This window comes from Corvus kubaryi, unplaced genomic scaffold (genome assembly GCF_017639235.1).
Source record: "Corvus kubaryi isolate FWS band 111438036 unplaced genomic scaffold, C.kubaryi_AGA036_p1.0 138, whole genome shotgun sequence".
In the NCBI taxonomy this organism is placed as follows: domain Eukaryota; kingdom Metazoa; phylum Chordata; class Aves; order Passeriformes; family Corvidae; genus Corvus; species Corvus kubaryi.
The window spans coordinates 3976074-3992468 of NW_024580672.1; the positions used below are offsets into that span (position 1 = coordinate 3976074).

Below are 16395 nucleotides of genomic sequence, written 5' to 3' on the forward strand. Positions count from 1 at the left end.
GTGTCAAGCACAGAACTCTCATTTCAAGAGGCTCCCAAGGAGTGCTCTGTTCAGTGTAGCTCTCCATGGGCACAGAGGCATGCAGTATTACATAATTAAGGACTGATGAAAGATAATTTGCAGACAGCAATACCCGCAAAAGAGTCTTGTCAGTAACAGATTTATTTCTCTCACCCTGTCCAGCTCAAGGAGGGACTCCTCTGCATCAATTTTCCCTGCAGGTACTCAGTCCAACAAGGGTGCCCATGTCTGGCAGAAGCTGGTGAGTTCAGGTAGAATTTATAACTTTTTAGGTGTTGGCAGTGGAGGGTTGCCAGCAAGGACAGGCAGGAGATGGTAAATCAGCTCTTGAAACAGTTCCTTGTAGTGCCATCCCTGACAGTCAAAACCTTGCCATGTGGAATAAAGTACTGAAAAATGTAGTGTAGTATATGGGTGATGGACCTGAAGTGACCTTAATTGTGAATATCTTTCCTGGTTTCTGCTACACATGGAGTATTTCAAGCCCAGATATGAGCGTAGAACAAGGTATTATCTGATTTCAGAGTTGTGATCTATCTCATAATATTAAAAACAAGGTAATCATAAACTTATTTTCATATACGTACCTCAGTGTGTAGTATGACAGACTACTTTACATTACTCTGAGCCTAGAAATAAAGCAGGTTTTTAAAAAATGGCTTAGGGACAGAACGGAAAATGGAGAGACACAGAAAAGTTACTAGACTGAATCAGAAAGAAAACGTGGATTCTAATTTCTGATCTTCTGCTTCAAATGCAAAAACATTTTACCCAGGCCAGATAATACTGCAAGGCAATTATTAAACCTCTCTTTTCCTTGGGCTAAATATTCTTTTATCTGTTCTGCCTAAGGACTCCTTTAGAGGTAACTTTCAAACCTAGGTGCTTCCTTCAGACAGGGCACTGTCCTACTTCTCTTTCCAGTCTTAAGAGGAGAGGCTCAGTTGGGTCCCTTAGGTCTTGCTCTGCTGGGCACTGGACCTGACCTGATGCCTTGTTCTACTTCTTCCTAGTCTTTAGCACTCATTTTCCTTAGGACAGGAAAGAAATCAGTAATTTCAGCCTCCCTGAAGATGAAGCTATTTTTTCTCCCTTTGAATAATGTGCAAGCATGAGCTGAATGTTGAGAAAGGCATGTTCAGCTGCTCCCTGCCACCTGATAGTTCTAGCAGTGGAAGAGCAATTGCTTTACATCAAGACTTATTTCCATGGACGGCATCACTACAGAGGGATCCCAGGAAAGCTACGTATTTAATTCAGAGCATTTCTGATGGCAAGATAATATCCCATGGCAGGAGATGATGCAACAATATTGCCAGCTGGAGTTAGGGTTCCCAGAAGCACTGCAGAATGAGGTAGTATTTTATTCTCCTATTACTCCTTCACTGCTCACCCTCTTTTTGGTTTATGTTTGGCCATGGGTGTCCTTCTGTAGGAGTTACTCTGCCAGGGATGGTAACTCACATCACATCATCTTTTCTTGGGTTAGGGATCTTGTCAGTAAATGAGAAGGCAAAATTCTGCATCCTGATCATGCTGCAGCACAGCAACCATTAAAACAAAAGTCCGGTTCAGCAGCCAGTGACTGTGAAGGAAGGAAGCAAGTAAGGAGGAGGGAGGGAAGGTGTTCATTACATGGTCAACAGAGCTAAAGAACACCCCTACCTAGAATAAACACAGGAATAAACACAGGTGGATGGGAGACTGCTGAGCTCCACTGGCTTCATGGGAGGCTGCTTGCAGAGAAGCTGTGGACTGGAATGGGAGGACACCCAAGTGCAGGGGAACTTGCCCTACAAGTAAAAAACTTCAGTCTGTATCACTACCCAGTGGCTTCTATGCACCCTGGTGTTTTGCTCAGTGGGGTAAGAGAACAGCCAGTAAACAGGGACTCTGCTGTATTTTAAATGAACTATCGAACAGTGATGTTTGTGAACAGCCAATATTTTGCCTAATCTGTAGAAACAAAAGTATGAATTTGTTTTCTTCCCACTAAAACTGTAACTTGCTCTTTTTAGAGAGATGATTAATCCCTGGGGAAACTGGGGATCTTTAGGCCCTCAGTTTGCCATCACTATAAAGGGCCAAGCTAAGTCCCTTTCTGAGATCATTTAAGTGCCACTTGCACAGAGCAGAAGAAGAGGAAGAGATAGAAAGACAAAAAATACAAATTAAAATATATGTCAGTTTCAGGAGTTTAGCAGAAAGCGGGAGCTTGTGGCAGGGAGAATCAGACTGTAGTTGTCACAAGTAATTGCAAGTGAGGTTTTTTGGTTCTCCATAGGTCCTGCAGTGTCCTTCTCTCCTCACCCCACTATCAGAGGCTTGGGATCCATCTGTAGCCAGGGTTGCTTCTTCTCAGCCACTTGTGCTCTCTGAGGTTCACTGTATTTTCACCCCCATCCTAAACCATCTCATAGGACAAAAGGCTCAGCATTTCTCACAACTGGAAATACAAATTGTTAGCAGAGGATAGACATACCAGGATAGCAGTCTATTCCTAACTTGCTATCACACTGTGTCAGTGCAAGAAGTGCTTCAAAATATCTTAATTTAAACTTATCTGCTGGACTATTTTTAGTTCGTAGGATTCAAGAGCCTCTCCATGTATGGTAGAGGAAGGGAGGGAAAACTGGGTGGGGAAATTTCCTCCTCTGCTTTATATGGGCCTGGCTGCCTGTGCAGAGTCATCAAAGTCACTACATTCCATATCAGAAAAGGAAATCCTTCTTGTTTAAAGCGGATGTACAGCAGCATCATTTGAAAAGATAGGATGCTTATAAATAAGTGGCCTATTCATTGGCAGGTCATAGAGATTACCTTCTCTAAGAGTGACTGCAGTCACATTTCTCTGCAGAGAGGGTGAGTGCAGCAAGCCATCTCTCAGCCTGTTACAACTGGTATAGGCCACAGGAGCTGTGAAGAAGATGAAGTATCTGAATGGTAGTTTGAACTTATTGCACCACATTTTCTATTTGGCTTTCAGCCTTGACAGTTGTAACTCTAATGATCACAGTTATGCGACTGTTAGCCTAACTTACTGGTTTTGTCATTCACTGCAGTCTAGGAGACCAAAAAGTTTAGGATAGTAGCCTTCTACTACTACATCCTACGTGCCTTAAAGTAAAATAGAAAACAATTCTGCTTAGACCAGGAGATTAAAATTAATTGCCTGAACTATTGATCTTACAGGAAGTCTGTATGAAGGAATGCTGAATCACCCTTGGCCCTTGCTACTCAGTGAGCAGCCAGCCATTAGCAAAACAAGGACAACAGCTTCCATGATTGAATCACAGATGGAGAGACTGATTTCATTTCAGCACGCATGAAACTGGAAATTGGCATCCGCTTGGGAAATCAGTTTCCATACACTCCAGTAGCAGTCCAGTTATATGTGTTCGTTTAAGAAACCCCCTTAATAACTCACATTCAGCTTTGAATTCTGTGCCGCTTGAAAGGCATTTATTAAAGACTACCATGAGACAAACACCAGGTATCTAGAGCCCTCTTTCTCCATCTTTAGGCTTGAGTTTGACATTTGATCTTACTCCTTTGGTTTATGTCCTCTATGGAAAGCAGAGGTGATATTTTCAGGCTGATATATTAATTGGGCAGAAGACAGCGATTATAAACTACTGTTGTCTGTATTAGCTAGTGTGGATGAATTTTTCCCTCTTTCTCAAGTCATCTCAACAATTGTAACAAGTAATTGGCCATCTTCCTCAGGTATTCTTACTGGAGACCTCCAGTATCATTCCCTCAGGCATCACCCTTGTCCAGCATTTCAATGAGGACGTTGTGGGTTGCAGCACTGGAAGTAAGGCTGATAGAGCTCTGCTCTGCTCCACCTTTGTACCTCACTGCAATCCTGCTGCCCCAGAGCCTGACAGAGACACAACTTTAGCTGAATGTGTGCTAGCTCAAGATAAATCTAGCTGCAGATAATATTCTCTGGGAGGGGAAAGATCTTTAGCATTTGAAGATGGATGGAGCAAAACTATGGGATCCCTAAAATGAAAAGCTATATACTCTCATTTGTCCTAGTATTTCTACTATATGAGAGATCATTTGAAGCATCTTTTTTTAAACTATCAGTTACTCAGACATTACTTCTATGTTATTATTGTCAGCACAGGGACTCTGACTCTGGGTCACAGTTCCTCAGACATGAACAGAGGTCATTTATCCTCCTGCTGCTGCTGAAGCAGTGTCAGAGTTCACTTCCAAGTGAACTGGGGCTTGCAGAGCCCCAGTTAGTGATTTTTTAAAACATGTTGTCACATATATTAATATAGCCTGTCCTTGCACATGCACTTCTACTCTGACTTAGGATGTGTAAAGCTGATGGGGAACAATGGGTTTAAACCAAAATTTTGCCAATAGTTCAGATCACAAAGGTGATTACAGCAATAATCACACTGAAACAACTACACATATAACTCCACAGACTGTTTTAACCAAGCTGGTAGTTTTAGATTCCAGGGTTTTGAGAGCTGAGTTGAAAGAAACTGTAATGCGAACAGGCAGCAGGAATCCCTTTCCCTGCCTAGTTGTTTCCATCAGTTCTGAAAGTGATGTAGGACAAGGCTGCTTACAAGGCTGGGACAAGTCTTCTCAGGGACAACACTGAAATTGTTTTGAGACAAAGTGATAGTGATGGACAAGGGAGAGGCATATAAGGACTTTGACAAGGAGTGATTAAACAACAGTCATTACTCAAGAGAAGTGAGAGAAAATTATAGCTAGGAAGGAGAAAACTGTCAACCTGGTAAATACTTGTTCTTCAGTTTCACTTAAACCCATCATAGGAAGGGACTGTAGTTTGCTGGGAAATGTGTAAAGCTTTACTGTCATCAGTATCTACCACTTACGTTAACTAAGAATCTAGCTCTTTGGTGAAAGAAACAGGAGCAGAAACGGGGGCGAGTAGATTCAGCATATCTTGATACACTGACTGTACTGAAAGGACAAGGCTGAGTCAGCTTCTCTGTAGAGGTCAAATGTAAGGAATTAATGAAAATCGTATCAGAATGGTCCCCAGTCCTTGCCAAGAACCTTGGAATAATGAAAAGGGTCTCAGGGAAAAAGACCAAGAACATACCCTTCTAATAGACATAGGCTCTGAGGATAAGAAAAAAAAAATCATTTAGCTTCAGTTAGTTGAATGAAGTAGTTCTTTTGTGCATATTTGTAGAAATCAAAATGAACAGTAAAATCAATGTGGACTAATAAAAAGTAGAAAGAATCATTGACCTGCTCAGTAAGATAAGACTTCATGGCTGAAGGAATAATGTGAACACAGTATATATTGGCTTCTGTAAGATACCCGATACAGTTCCACATGACTTTTCCAATGAGAGAAATATGGATGAGATAGGACTGCCGTAAGGTGACCGCACAATTGGCTAAGAATAGAACAGAAAACATAACTATTAATGGTTCATGATGTCAGATGAGCTAACTGGCTAAGTTGGTAGTAGTGTTTCACTGGGCTTTGAATCTAACAGGACTACCTCTATATTTTCACCCACGGAGCTTTAAACACTAATGTCAATCAAAGGTCCTCTCCACCTCAATGTTATATGACTGGCAAGGAGACAGATGATAAAAAATCCCAACCCTCTTCTCTTCTGTCAGTGGATCTTGTCCTCTGGCTGCATCTAGACAGAACAAACGATATGTGCTGTGGGGCACACCACAGCCCCAAAACTGCTATTATTCAAATCTGGAACCTAGCTGAGACACCTTGCAGCTTTCCTCTGGTTTTTCTTCCCAGAGAAACCCAGGTGTGTGGGGGACACAGGGGAGGGAGGGGGGTTACCTGGACTAAGGAGCTCAAAAATGATGCCAGGTACACTGCTATTGTCTTCCTATCTGCTTTTTCAGATACAGATTTCTGCTAGTGAAGCTTTGTAAATGTGGCTTGTTTCTCTGGGGTGTTGTACCTAGCAAGCAGTAACAGGAAATAGCAATAATACCATTTTCAATGGGTGTCCTGGGGATTCAGTGGAGATTGCTGTGTATTAATTGGCAGATGACATGACACATGGATGGTATATAGTTGTCTCATGAATGGCTAGAAGTTTTAATGTAGTAGGAGCTTGAACTGTTGTAGAAAAGGACTAAAATCAACTGGTTAATGAGACCGTACGGCAACTGCTAGAGGATTAATCAAGTCCACATACTGAGATGGTGAGCATATACTTGTCTGTATTACTGGAGGAGATGTTGGATACACTGAAAGACAAAGAGATGATCAGTCAGTGGTATCCTGCTGTCAGACATCAAGAAATTTGGTAAGCAGCAGAATTAGCAGATCCTGGCATCCTTTATGTTTTGTATTTTATATCTCATTCTCTCGTGTCTAGTAAATGCAAATCTGTCTGATGTCTGTCTCTCACATTCAAAATGAGAAAGCATGTGTGTGTGTTCTCCAGTTTTGGATGCCTAATTAAGACTGCACTCAGGCTTCTCGCTTCTTACGGTGGGGTCTCTCTCCTCTGTTGAGCCTCTTATTTCCAAGTAAACTTTTAGGAGCATTGTATCTTTGTGACTTCAGACTCTTAAAATTAGCAAATGGACTCAAAAGCTATTAGCATGAAATGGGTAAGATCAAAAGACGTGCAGCATTGACTGCATACACCTTTCATAGGGAATTGGGCTAAAACCGCAAAAGACAGATTCACTAATGGATTCAACAGGTGCTGTCCTGGCAAAAGAAAGTTCTCCTTTGGGAGAAGACTATGTAGGGAATATCCAGGGCCAAAGTGTGAGCTGTCAGCCCAGAAAAACTGGCCTTGTGTGCTACCTTTTGCACTGAGGACACTTCCATCCAGCTCAGAAAGAAAGGAAAACTGTCACCCAAGTGAGGGAGATTTTTTCAAGTGAACAAGCTATTCAAGTCTCCAGAAGGATACCATGAGACTAAGATATTGCAGCCATGCACAGGTAGGTCTCCACACCCTCTCTGCCTAACAGAGCTCTCCAATAGCAGTATGGTTAAAAATGGTCAAAAATCTACAAAATGACTGGGCATGTTTTTTCACCTGGGCTGTCAACTCACCTTCAGAAAAGCCTGATTTGTGTTTTTCCAAAACCAGGAGATTACAGTGGGGCAGTGTCTCACTGGCACACTTAAAATCACTAGCCATTCAAGAAGAAACAGTGGTTTGACAAGTATTTAGCTATTTAACCTCGGATACATGCTAAAGTGTTGCAGACTTGAGTAGGACTGTAGCATTTGTCTGTAGCATCCTAAATTGGAGCTGAAGCCATATCTGTGTTGTATATTATGCACAGGTTATGTGATGGAAGTGTGCAAATATCCAAGAATGAGAAATTTCCTATCCCAAGAGTTTTACCTTTACTTTGAAGTAAAAGAATATATATGCCTCTGCTTAACTGTTTGCAATTTAAATACTGAACAAAGTTTTAAAGGTTGAAACTTTCAACAGGGAAATACTTAGAAGGTCAATATAACCCACCCAAATCTCATTTGAAAGGACTTCAGGTATGTAAAGTATGAGACGTCTGTAGCCTCTTATGACTTACTGAGATATTTGCAACATTAGCCATGGAAAAATGACCTTGTCTAACATAAATAGCTGGAAGAACAAAATTCGAGGTGACCCCATCTGAAAAAAGCAGTTGACAAGTAGCATTTCATCACAGAGGAACAGGCTCTTTATCTATGGAAGTAGCAGAGTTCTTATTTTCTATAGTAATCGCTTTTCTAGAATTTGATCTTGGTAATAAAATTACCATTGTTTGTTTCCTAGAGAACAAGAACAGTATCTGACATCATGGAAGCCTGCTTCTTCAGTAGCTTGCCTGGGCATACATTAAAATGCTTTCTTTTAATAAGGCCTGATCTTGAGAAGATTTATACTTTTTACACTTCTCTTTACTGTAATTAGTAACAAAAATAATTTCACTTCAGTGAAACTTAGTTAAGAGGAAAATCTTCGTAGGCTTTGCTTAATAGAAATTTTTCCTTTTTGTAGATTTTTTTCCAACAGAATTCAGTGTGAATATGAAATAAGTGCTTTAGAAGTTAACAAAAAGTCTTCTATAGAAGTTATTCAACACACCAACAGAATTTATGAGAATTTTATAACCCTTCCTTTTACTCTTTTATCTATTCCATTTGAATGTTCTCACTAGAGACAGAGCTGTATTTTCATTCCAAAGGTATGTATCAATATTACAAGCTTTCCCCAAAGAGACATATATATACATATATCCCTATATGTGTAAATGTTCATCACGAAAGAGACTGAACCACTTTCATTGCTCTTGCTCTAAGAACCTCTGCATGAGGCATGACAGGTCTCTCTACAGCAATGTTGCCTTGCAGGAGTTGTCTTCTTGGCATGCAGCAATGGCTACTGGATTTCAGGAGGTATGGCCAGACCTTCATTTTTCCAGACTCTCTAACACTGGAGATAATCTGCAAAGGCTACACAGTTGCTAAGGCTGGGGCTGCTGGGAGGGAGAATCATGGGACAGTGTCCCTTGGCTACAGCTCTGGGATTGTCTGACAGGAGCTATTGCTTGAGTACAGAAAGGAGCAGTAAGACAGGACCTAGATAAAGTGTGAAGAGATGCTGAGCAGGCCACACCAGCAGAGATTTGCAGACTCCCAGCACCATCTATTCCCTTCCTTCCCATCCACCACAGTCCTCACTATCAGCATCTCATCTTTCAACACCTCTCAGTCTCCAGTGCTGGAGCTCCAAATGGTGCTGCCAAAACACCACTCCCTGGTTTTCAAACACTCCATCACCCTCCCTGGGCACAGCCATGTTTTCAGTGTAGGTAACAGCCTCTGCTGTTTTAATTCAGCTAAACAACTTCACTGCAGGCATCCAGGATCCCGATGCTCCTCTGTTAAATGTTGCTCAGTCTTGTACACAACAGAAGTCTAAATCATGGACTGGTTCTCTTCAGACGTGGAAGAAAGTTGATATACACAGGAAATTAAAGCCTCTGCTGTCTCTTTTCTTCCTAATGTTTACCTACCTGGAGCTGAGTGCTCTCTCAGGCAACTAAAGTTATTTTCCTCCTGTGCAGGTTTCTTCTGCCTGTCAATGTTGGACATGCACACTGTGTTAGCTTCATCTCTTTGAAGGGCTCTTTGGCACAGAAATGCTGGACATCAGGGTATTGGTAGCACTAACTTGAAGCTTGCACCTTTCTAACCTGAAGCTTGCATCACAGAAGCTGTGAGAATATAGAGTAGATTTTCTTTTCTTAAAATAAAAAAGAGGAGTTTCTCCTTACAGGGAGTACAGGGTGGGGGAAAGAATAAGGGTGTTTAAGTGCCAGGTGACAATGTCCATCACACTGCTCAGTGATGAAGCTATGAAGACAAAAATAGACAGAGTGACCTCATGGCTTTCAGCAGCAATGCCTACGAGACAAAAGAGAGGCTTTAAAAGGCTTGTGGACTGATAGCAAAGAGCTTGGACATCTCAGAGTTTTGGTTCTGCTCCAGGAGGAGACTGCTCTGCTCCTCTCTCATTGCCTCTCTTTCTGTTTATGGGGAGTTGTGAATTAAACGGGCTTTGTGACATGCCCAGTTCTCCAGGTCTGGACTCTACTTTCTCAAGCTTGGATCAGCCTTATGCAGGTACAGATGTCTCTTTTATTTTCTTTTCTTTTTTCTTTTTTTTTCTTTTTTCTTTTCTTTTCTTTTCTTTTCTCTCTTCTCTTCTCTTCTCTTCTCTTCTCTTCTCTTCTCTTCTCTTCTCTTCTCTTCTCTTCTCTTCTCTTCTCTTCTCTCCTCTCCTCTCCTCTCCTCTCCTCTCCTCTCCTCTCCTCTCCTCTTCCTTTATTCCTTCTTTCCTTTCATCTCCTTTTTTTTTAGTCTACTCTCCTTACCCTATTCTTTTGCCTATTCTGATTTCATTCCTGCTCTTTACCTTCTACAAGTCATCTTAGGAATATTTCTCTTTCTGTTTTTTCTTAATATGTTGTGGAAGATTGTAACTTGAATAGTATGACCATTTTTCTGTTGGGAGGACTGGTGTAATTAGTCATGTGCTTTAGCCTTTGATGGGGAGAAAAGTAGGAAGAAGAGAGGAGGAAGGTGAGAAGCAGGTCCCAGAGGGCCCTACTTGCCAGCTCCTTCAGAGCACAGGTCAGTTCAGAGCAACTTTCTAGGGAAGTTGTACATGGATCCTAATGCTGAGCCAGGACTACAAGCTGGTGGAGTTAAAGCCAAGACCATCTACTGTTATGTTTTCTCTGACAGTATTTGCTAGCCCAGACTTTAGAGTTGGCACTTCCATGGTACTCTGCTGTCAGAAAGGGCTCTGCAGACATCACTTTGGATGGTGTAGCTCCCTAGTTGTTAGCTCCTGACACTAGAAATCCTCCTGTGAGTCACTCAGGCCAGTGTTTAAATATTCTGCATTTGACTAAGATTCTGTGGTGCTGCTCTTTCTCCTTATAAATTTGGAAGCAAAATACCACCAGGTGAGGTGTAGTAGCTTGTAGCAAGGTTGTTTGTAGCAACTTCCCTTATTTCTTCCATTGTCAACAACCTCTAGAGACACAGGTATGCAGATTTGTAAATGAAGTGGGCAGACCTTCTGGGACGGTAGTTTGTTTCCATCATGGAGAGCAGGTCTTTGAGGGCAAGTCTGTGACGGCCCTGAAGAACACTAAATCTACACAAAAACCTGGACACTACTTCAGCGTTGGTTCAGCAAGGTGGAGTCATTCTGTAAGGAAAGTTTTGCAGAGAGCCTTCACTTTGCAAATGCAAGTACAAATAGTGAGCAATTTCAGCATTGCTTTTCCTGTTTCCAGTTCTGGGTGCAAAGGAGAGGAATGGACTGTGCATCCACATGAGGTGATCTCAAACTGCAGAAGGCCCCTTGCTGAAATCCCAAAGCAGTAGCATGTGCTATGGAATGGCTGCAAACTTTGAGAGCTTCATGGAAGGATGACTGCTTTGCAAATCAACATTTGATTTTCAGCCTGGGCTGGGAGAGAGAAGCTCTTTCTGCTGTGGTCACACTGATGCAACAACTGGCTAGCCTAGAAAGGTTTTGGGAGACTGTATCCCTCAGGAAAACTAGTAAACTTCTTAACAAAGCTCCCTGTGCCCCACTGTAGGTGACTTTGCCACATTAGCAGGTTCCCACTGAATGAATGCTTTGTGATAGAATGATCAGAAGTGGCATCCTGAGAGGACTGAGCAGCTTCCATCATCTCTTGAGCTAATGCCATCCCTCAGCACTGCCTTGCACCTCTCCTCTCCTCTCCTCTCCTCTCCTCTCCTCTCCTCTCCTCTCCTCTCTCTTCCTTCAGCAGAACATAATTTATTACCTCTTGGGAATGTCAGGGCTGGACAAGATGGTTTTTTTGATAAATTATTAAATGCTTACAGTGGATGGTTGTTTCATCTATACTATGATGCAATGGAAAAGGATGAAATGAAAGACATCACAAATTAGTCTGTGGTTTAGGTATGTGGGGCTTTTCTTCTGTGTAAGGTTAGTGCTGACTTCCGCCACTTCAACAGTGATTCAAGGCATGTCTATACTTCCCTTAGGGCAAACAAGTTTCGTTTTACTATTGAATCTTGTTCACCACCTGCTTTCCCTGCACACAGAGGATACAATGTGCCTCCCATGGGCTTTACTGACCACAGAGCAGGTGGAAAATGATTATCCCACACTTTCATGACAGTGTCCCAACAGGTGTTGTCTTTTCCAAGCAAGCCTGTCTGAGTGGATGTCCTTCTGGCCTGACTGATCAGTTGTAGGGATCTGGGATTCTTGCTCAGGAGCAAATACTCTTCTTCCTTGCCAGGCATGGGGCACAGGGAAGGGACTGCAGCAAGGGTGAAATCATGCTTTCTTTGCCTCCTGCAGCGGCAGGGCTGCTGCAGAGCAGCAAACAGCCCTACACACAATGCTGCTGCACAACACTCTGACTGTAGCTGACGTTGCAGGGCTCAGATCAGGAGCAGCCCTGCTGTACCTGCAGAGCACCTCTCCTTTTGCACACATGCAATCCTCTATATGGTAGGATCTCTACAGAAAGCAGGGCTCCACCTTCAGGGTGATAAATAAATGGTAAAAATTCCCACAAGCAAGGGCATGCACTGTAAAAAAAACATCAGGGACTCTTGGCCACGTGCTTCAGAAATAGGAAATCCCAGGTCTGATGAGGAGACTTAGACCGGCCATCAGAGTGGGAGGAGTTCCTTCCCACACCTGCATCGACTTCTATTGTGTTTGCAGGGAAAGAGAAAACTGCTCCAGAATTTCTGCCAACAGTTTATAAAGACACTATCATCAGCAAAAGTAGGAAAGAAAAAGAAGGGCAGGGGTGTGTTTCCTCCTGTGTGCACTAGAATGCCTAAAGCCATTTCACTTTACACCTTTGCCCACCCAACCTTTTCTGAGCTCTGAGACTGCCTCTTTCTATCTCTTTCAGAGCTCCACCGTCACGAGAGCATCCAGGAGAAGAACGTGAAAGAAGCCAAAACCAAGTGCAGAACCATTGCATCCCTGCTGACAGATGCACCCAACCCCCACTCCAAGGGGGTGCTGATGTTTAAGAAACGCAGGCAGAGGGCTAAGAAGTATACACTGGTAAGCTTTGGCAGTGTTGATGAAGACCGCTCCTACGAGGAGGAAGACGGAGTTTTTCCAACTAGTGAATCTGAATTTGATGAGGAAGGTTTCTCTGATGCCCGAAGCCTAACTAATCACTCAGACTGGGACAACACTTACCTAGACATTGAAAAGTACAAATCTGACTCTGAACAGAAGGAAAAGAAGCAAAAAGGTTTGAGTGAAGCCTCAGGTAAAGGAGCACGATTATTTGAGCAGCAGCGGGAACGGGCTGGGAAGTACATAGTTGAGAAAACTCCAGTGCAGAAGAGCCCAGAGCTTGCCCCAGCTGCCCAGCCAAAGCAGGGCACAGTGAACAGAGATATGCCTGTGCCAGAGAAGGCAGACAACATGCCCCTCAGCATCCACCTGGAAGGTGTGCAAGTGCCCAGCAAGCAACCAGCCACTGTCCCCACTCAGCTCCTGACTGCCCCCAGCCCCACTTTCTTCCCGCCTCCCCCAAGCACCCCTGACCCCTTCTCTGCAAGTTCAACAAGCATGTTCAACAGGTCTGCACGGCCCTTTACTCCTGGCTTTTCTGGCCAACGGCCAGCAACATCCTCTGTCATCTTTAGGCCATCTGCACCCAAAAAACCCACTGAAAGTCTGGGTGGACAAAGCACAGTGGTTCCCCCTTTCTCACCTCTGGCTCCAGGAGCACCTGCCAATGCACCAGTGCCAACACAGCGTGGTCCAGTCAGCTCCTCCACATCTCTGTATATTCCTGCACCAGGAAGACCAACATCACCACTGGAGTCACAGCCAAAAGGGGGAGGAAGTGCTCCAGAGATTAAACCTTCTGCCAACACTTCCCGGACATCCACCACCTCTATCTTTCTGTCAACTCCCTCAAAGCCAGGAGGGGATATGGCCTCCACAGCATCCCAGCCACGAGTCCCTGGAACAGCCTCTTCTTCATTGTATATTAGTCCAGCACCATCACAGCACATGAGAAGCAGTTCCCCTGTGCCAAAACAGCCTTCTCCTGCCATCACTCCAGCAATACCACGACCTCCTTCTGAGCCCTTAACCTCCAGGGAGCAGAGGATTGCTGTGCCAGCTCCCCGCACAGGCATCCTGCAGGAGGCTCGCCGACGGGGCAACAAGAAACCCATGTTCAGTAAGATTGAGGAGAAGAAGAAGAATTCGCCCAACCCTGAGCTCCTGTCTCTGGTGCAGAACCTGGATGAGAAGCCAAAAGGTGACCATCCTGGGGCAGGCTTTGAGTCTGGGCCTGAGGAGGATTTCCTCAGCCTTGGTGCTGAGGCCTGCAACTTCCTGCAGTCCTCGGGCCGCAAGTTCAAGACCCCACCTCCAGTGGCTCCCAAGCCTCAGCAAGATTCTGGATTGGTAAATGGGGCCCAGGACATGCCTCAGCTTAAAGGCAAGGGGGCAGAGCTCTTTGCCAAACGCCAGAGCCGCATGGACAAATTTGTGGTGGAAACAACACCAAAGCCAGAGTACCAGCCCAGGACCCCCTCTCCATCCCCTTCTCTACCCTCATGCTGGAAATACTCACCCAACATCCGGGCTCCCCCTCCAATAGCTTACAACCCAATGCATTCCCCTTTCTATCCCCTGGCAGCCAGCAAATCTCAGGCTAGCAAAGCAGAAAGCAAAGTGAAAAAGGCACCTGGCCAGAAATCAGGGATAAAGGTTATTGATTTAATGCGCCACCAGCCCTATCAATTAAAGTCAGCCATGTTCTGTTTTGGGGATCCCCCAAGCTCCAGCACTCAGAATACTCCTGGTCAGCCAACCCTGCAGGCTAGCTCATCCTTCATGGCAGCCAAGCAGGTCCCTGTGAAAATAGCCAAGACCCAGGAGATTCGTCGCTTCTCCACTCCGGCTCCCATGCCAGCCTCAAGCAGCCTGGCACCCACTGTGCTTGTGCCCCGCTCAGCCACCACGCTGGATGAGCCGTTGTGGAGAACAGAAATGGCCTCTTCTGCCCCTGCTACACCGGCACCCTTCCAGGTGGAGCTCAGCCCCTCCCCTAAGCCATATCAGAGCTCTCCAGAGCCTGGACAGGTGGGACCTTCTCCAAACTCAGCCTCTGCCTCTCGGTTTCAGGTGGCCAGGCCCAAATTCTCAGCAGCAAGAACAGGGATGCAGGCCAATGTGTGGAGGCCAAGTTTTGGCCATCACTGAGGCAGGCACCCCTCCCATCCTGTCTGTGGCCCCGCAGAGATAGCGCTTGTTTTGTCTTTCGTGTCAGCTCAGTACATTGGGATGAGTGACACAAAATGAAGAAAAAAACCTCAAAAAATTACTGCCTTTCTGCACCACCCCCTTTCCCAGCCTTCCCTTGGTCTCAGATGGGATACTTCATGAAAAGGCTTAGTGGCTGTGGCTACAGCAGGAGGAAGAATGTGAAGAGAGGGCATCCGTGTGGTACACAAAGACTGAGAACTTGTACACAGCAACAAAACACACCTCCAGAGGGGGTGAATGGCAGGGGTTGTCTCACATGGAGACACACAGGAAGCAGTAGTTTTCCTTTTCCAAGGGCTTTGGAGTCACCCCTGAATGGAAGGAAATTAGGAGACAAGAGCTTTCCAGGAAGAAAGGGCGAGAGATGGGTTTATAGGACAGAAGCCCCAGCTTTCCCATTAGACTGCTCTTCTCTGATCCTCCCAATCTGTACACGTTCACTTGTGTGCACACACACATGCACACAGCAACACTCAGCAGGGAGTGAAAGGACAAGTGGGGCTTCACCTGGGACATTTCTCCCAGACTTCCCTCTGTGGGGGCATGGGAAAGAAAGCAAGAGAGCAGAGTGAGCAGGGGTGTTTGCCCATGCACATGTGGGCAGTGTGCCCAGCAGCCAAGAGTGGCCATGTGTGCCTGTTCCTCCAGTCACTAGGGCTGGGGGTAACAGGAGAGTCATCCTAGCTGCTACTAAATACCACTATCAGGTCTGGAAGTAGTTTTCCAAAGAGGGGCTTTGAGGAGACTTGGTGGGGCTATTACCAGCTGTGGGAACTGCAGAAGGAAGTGTCCATTTTTGAGGATACAGAAAGTCAAAGCTAAGCTCAGACAGTGGCACAAAGAAAGGCCCTGCAGCATTAGTTCCACTGAACAGGATATGGATGCTGTAAGTACAAAGGTGGCTTGCATGGGAGAAGGTACAGTTGGCTTTAAAAGGAGGCAGGACTGAATATGCATTTGCACATGATCTTTTTGTTTCGTTTAGGATGGATGTGGGGCTAGATTAGAAATGGGTCATGGCATAAAACTTGCTTTGTGATGAGTGGAAAACGGAGGGCCTTTAAAGACATTCTCAGCATGGAAGTGGAGGTCAGGAAAACAGAAAGGCACAAGTAAAACTTCATACTAAATGCCTTAGGTATTCTTGTGGGGCCTATTTGGTAAAAACTGAAGTGCTCTGAGAATCCCAGAGGATCTGCACTCACATATACAGAGCTCAGTTTGCTGGTGATGCTGAGGTATAAACAATAAGAGTTACTCCTTGAATGTCCCAGGCTAGCCTCCAGCTTAATCCCTACACTACAGGCATACAGGAAGAAAGCACTGCCTTCCCAAGGAAGAATTCAGCATATTAGTAGGGACTCTGCATGTGTGTGTGCATGTCATCTATACTCTGGTTTACACACCCCCCTGCCATTTACTTTCTGTTTGTGGTCCTCCTTTGCCAGCAGCCACTTTTCCAGCGTGATCCCACAAGTACACCAAGAAAGCATTGCTCCTGAAACATTGGCTCCAAACACAGCAGATG

At 44.7% G+C, this 16395-nt stretch overlaps 1 protein-coding gene across 1 annotated transcript in view; it reads left to right on the top strand.

Annotated features, from left to right (window-relative positions):
* Positions 1 to 15979, top strand: part of SYNPO2L (synaptopodin 2 like) — a 33262-nt gene extending 17283 nt beyond the window's left edge. The window contains exon 4 of the mRNA XM_042018681.1: positions 12475 to 15979. Within this exon, the coding sequence (XP_041874615.1) occupies positions 12475 to 14804 (2330 nt within the window). The 3' untranslated portion in view covers positions 14805 to 15979. The remainder of the gene's footprint in view (positions 1 to 12474) is intronic.
* Positions 15980 to 16395: the final 416 nt, after the last annotated feature.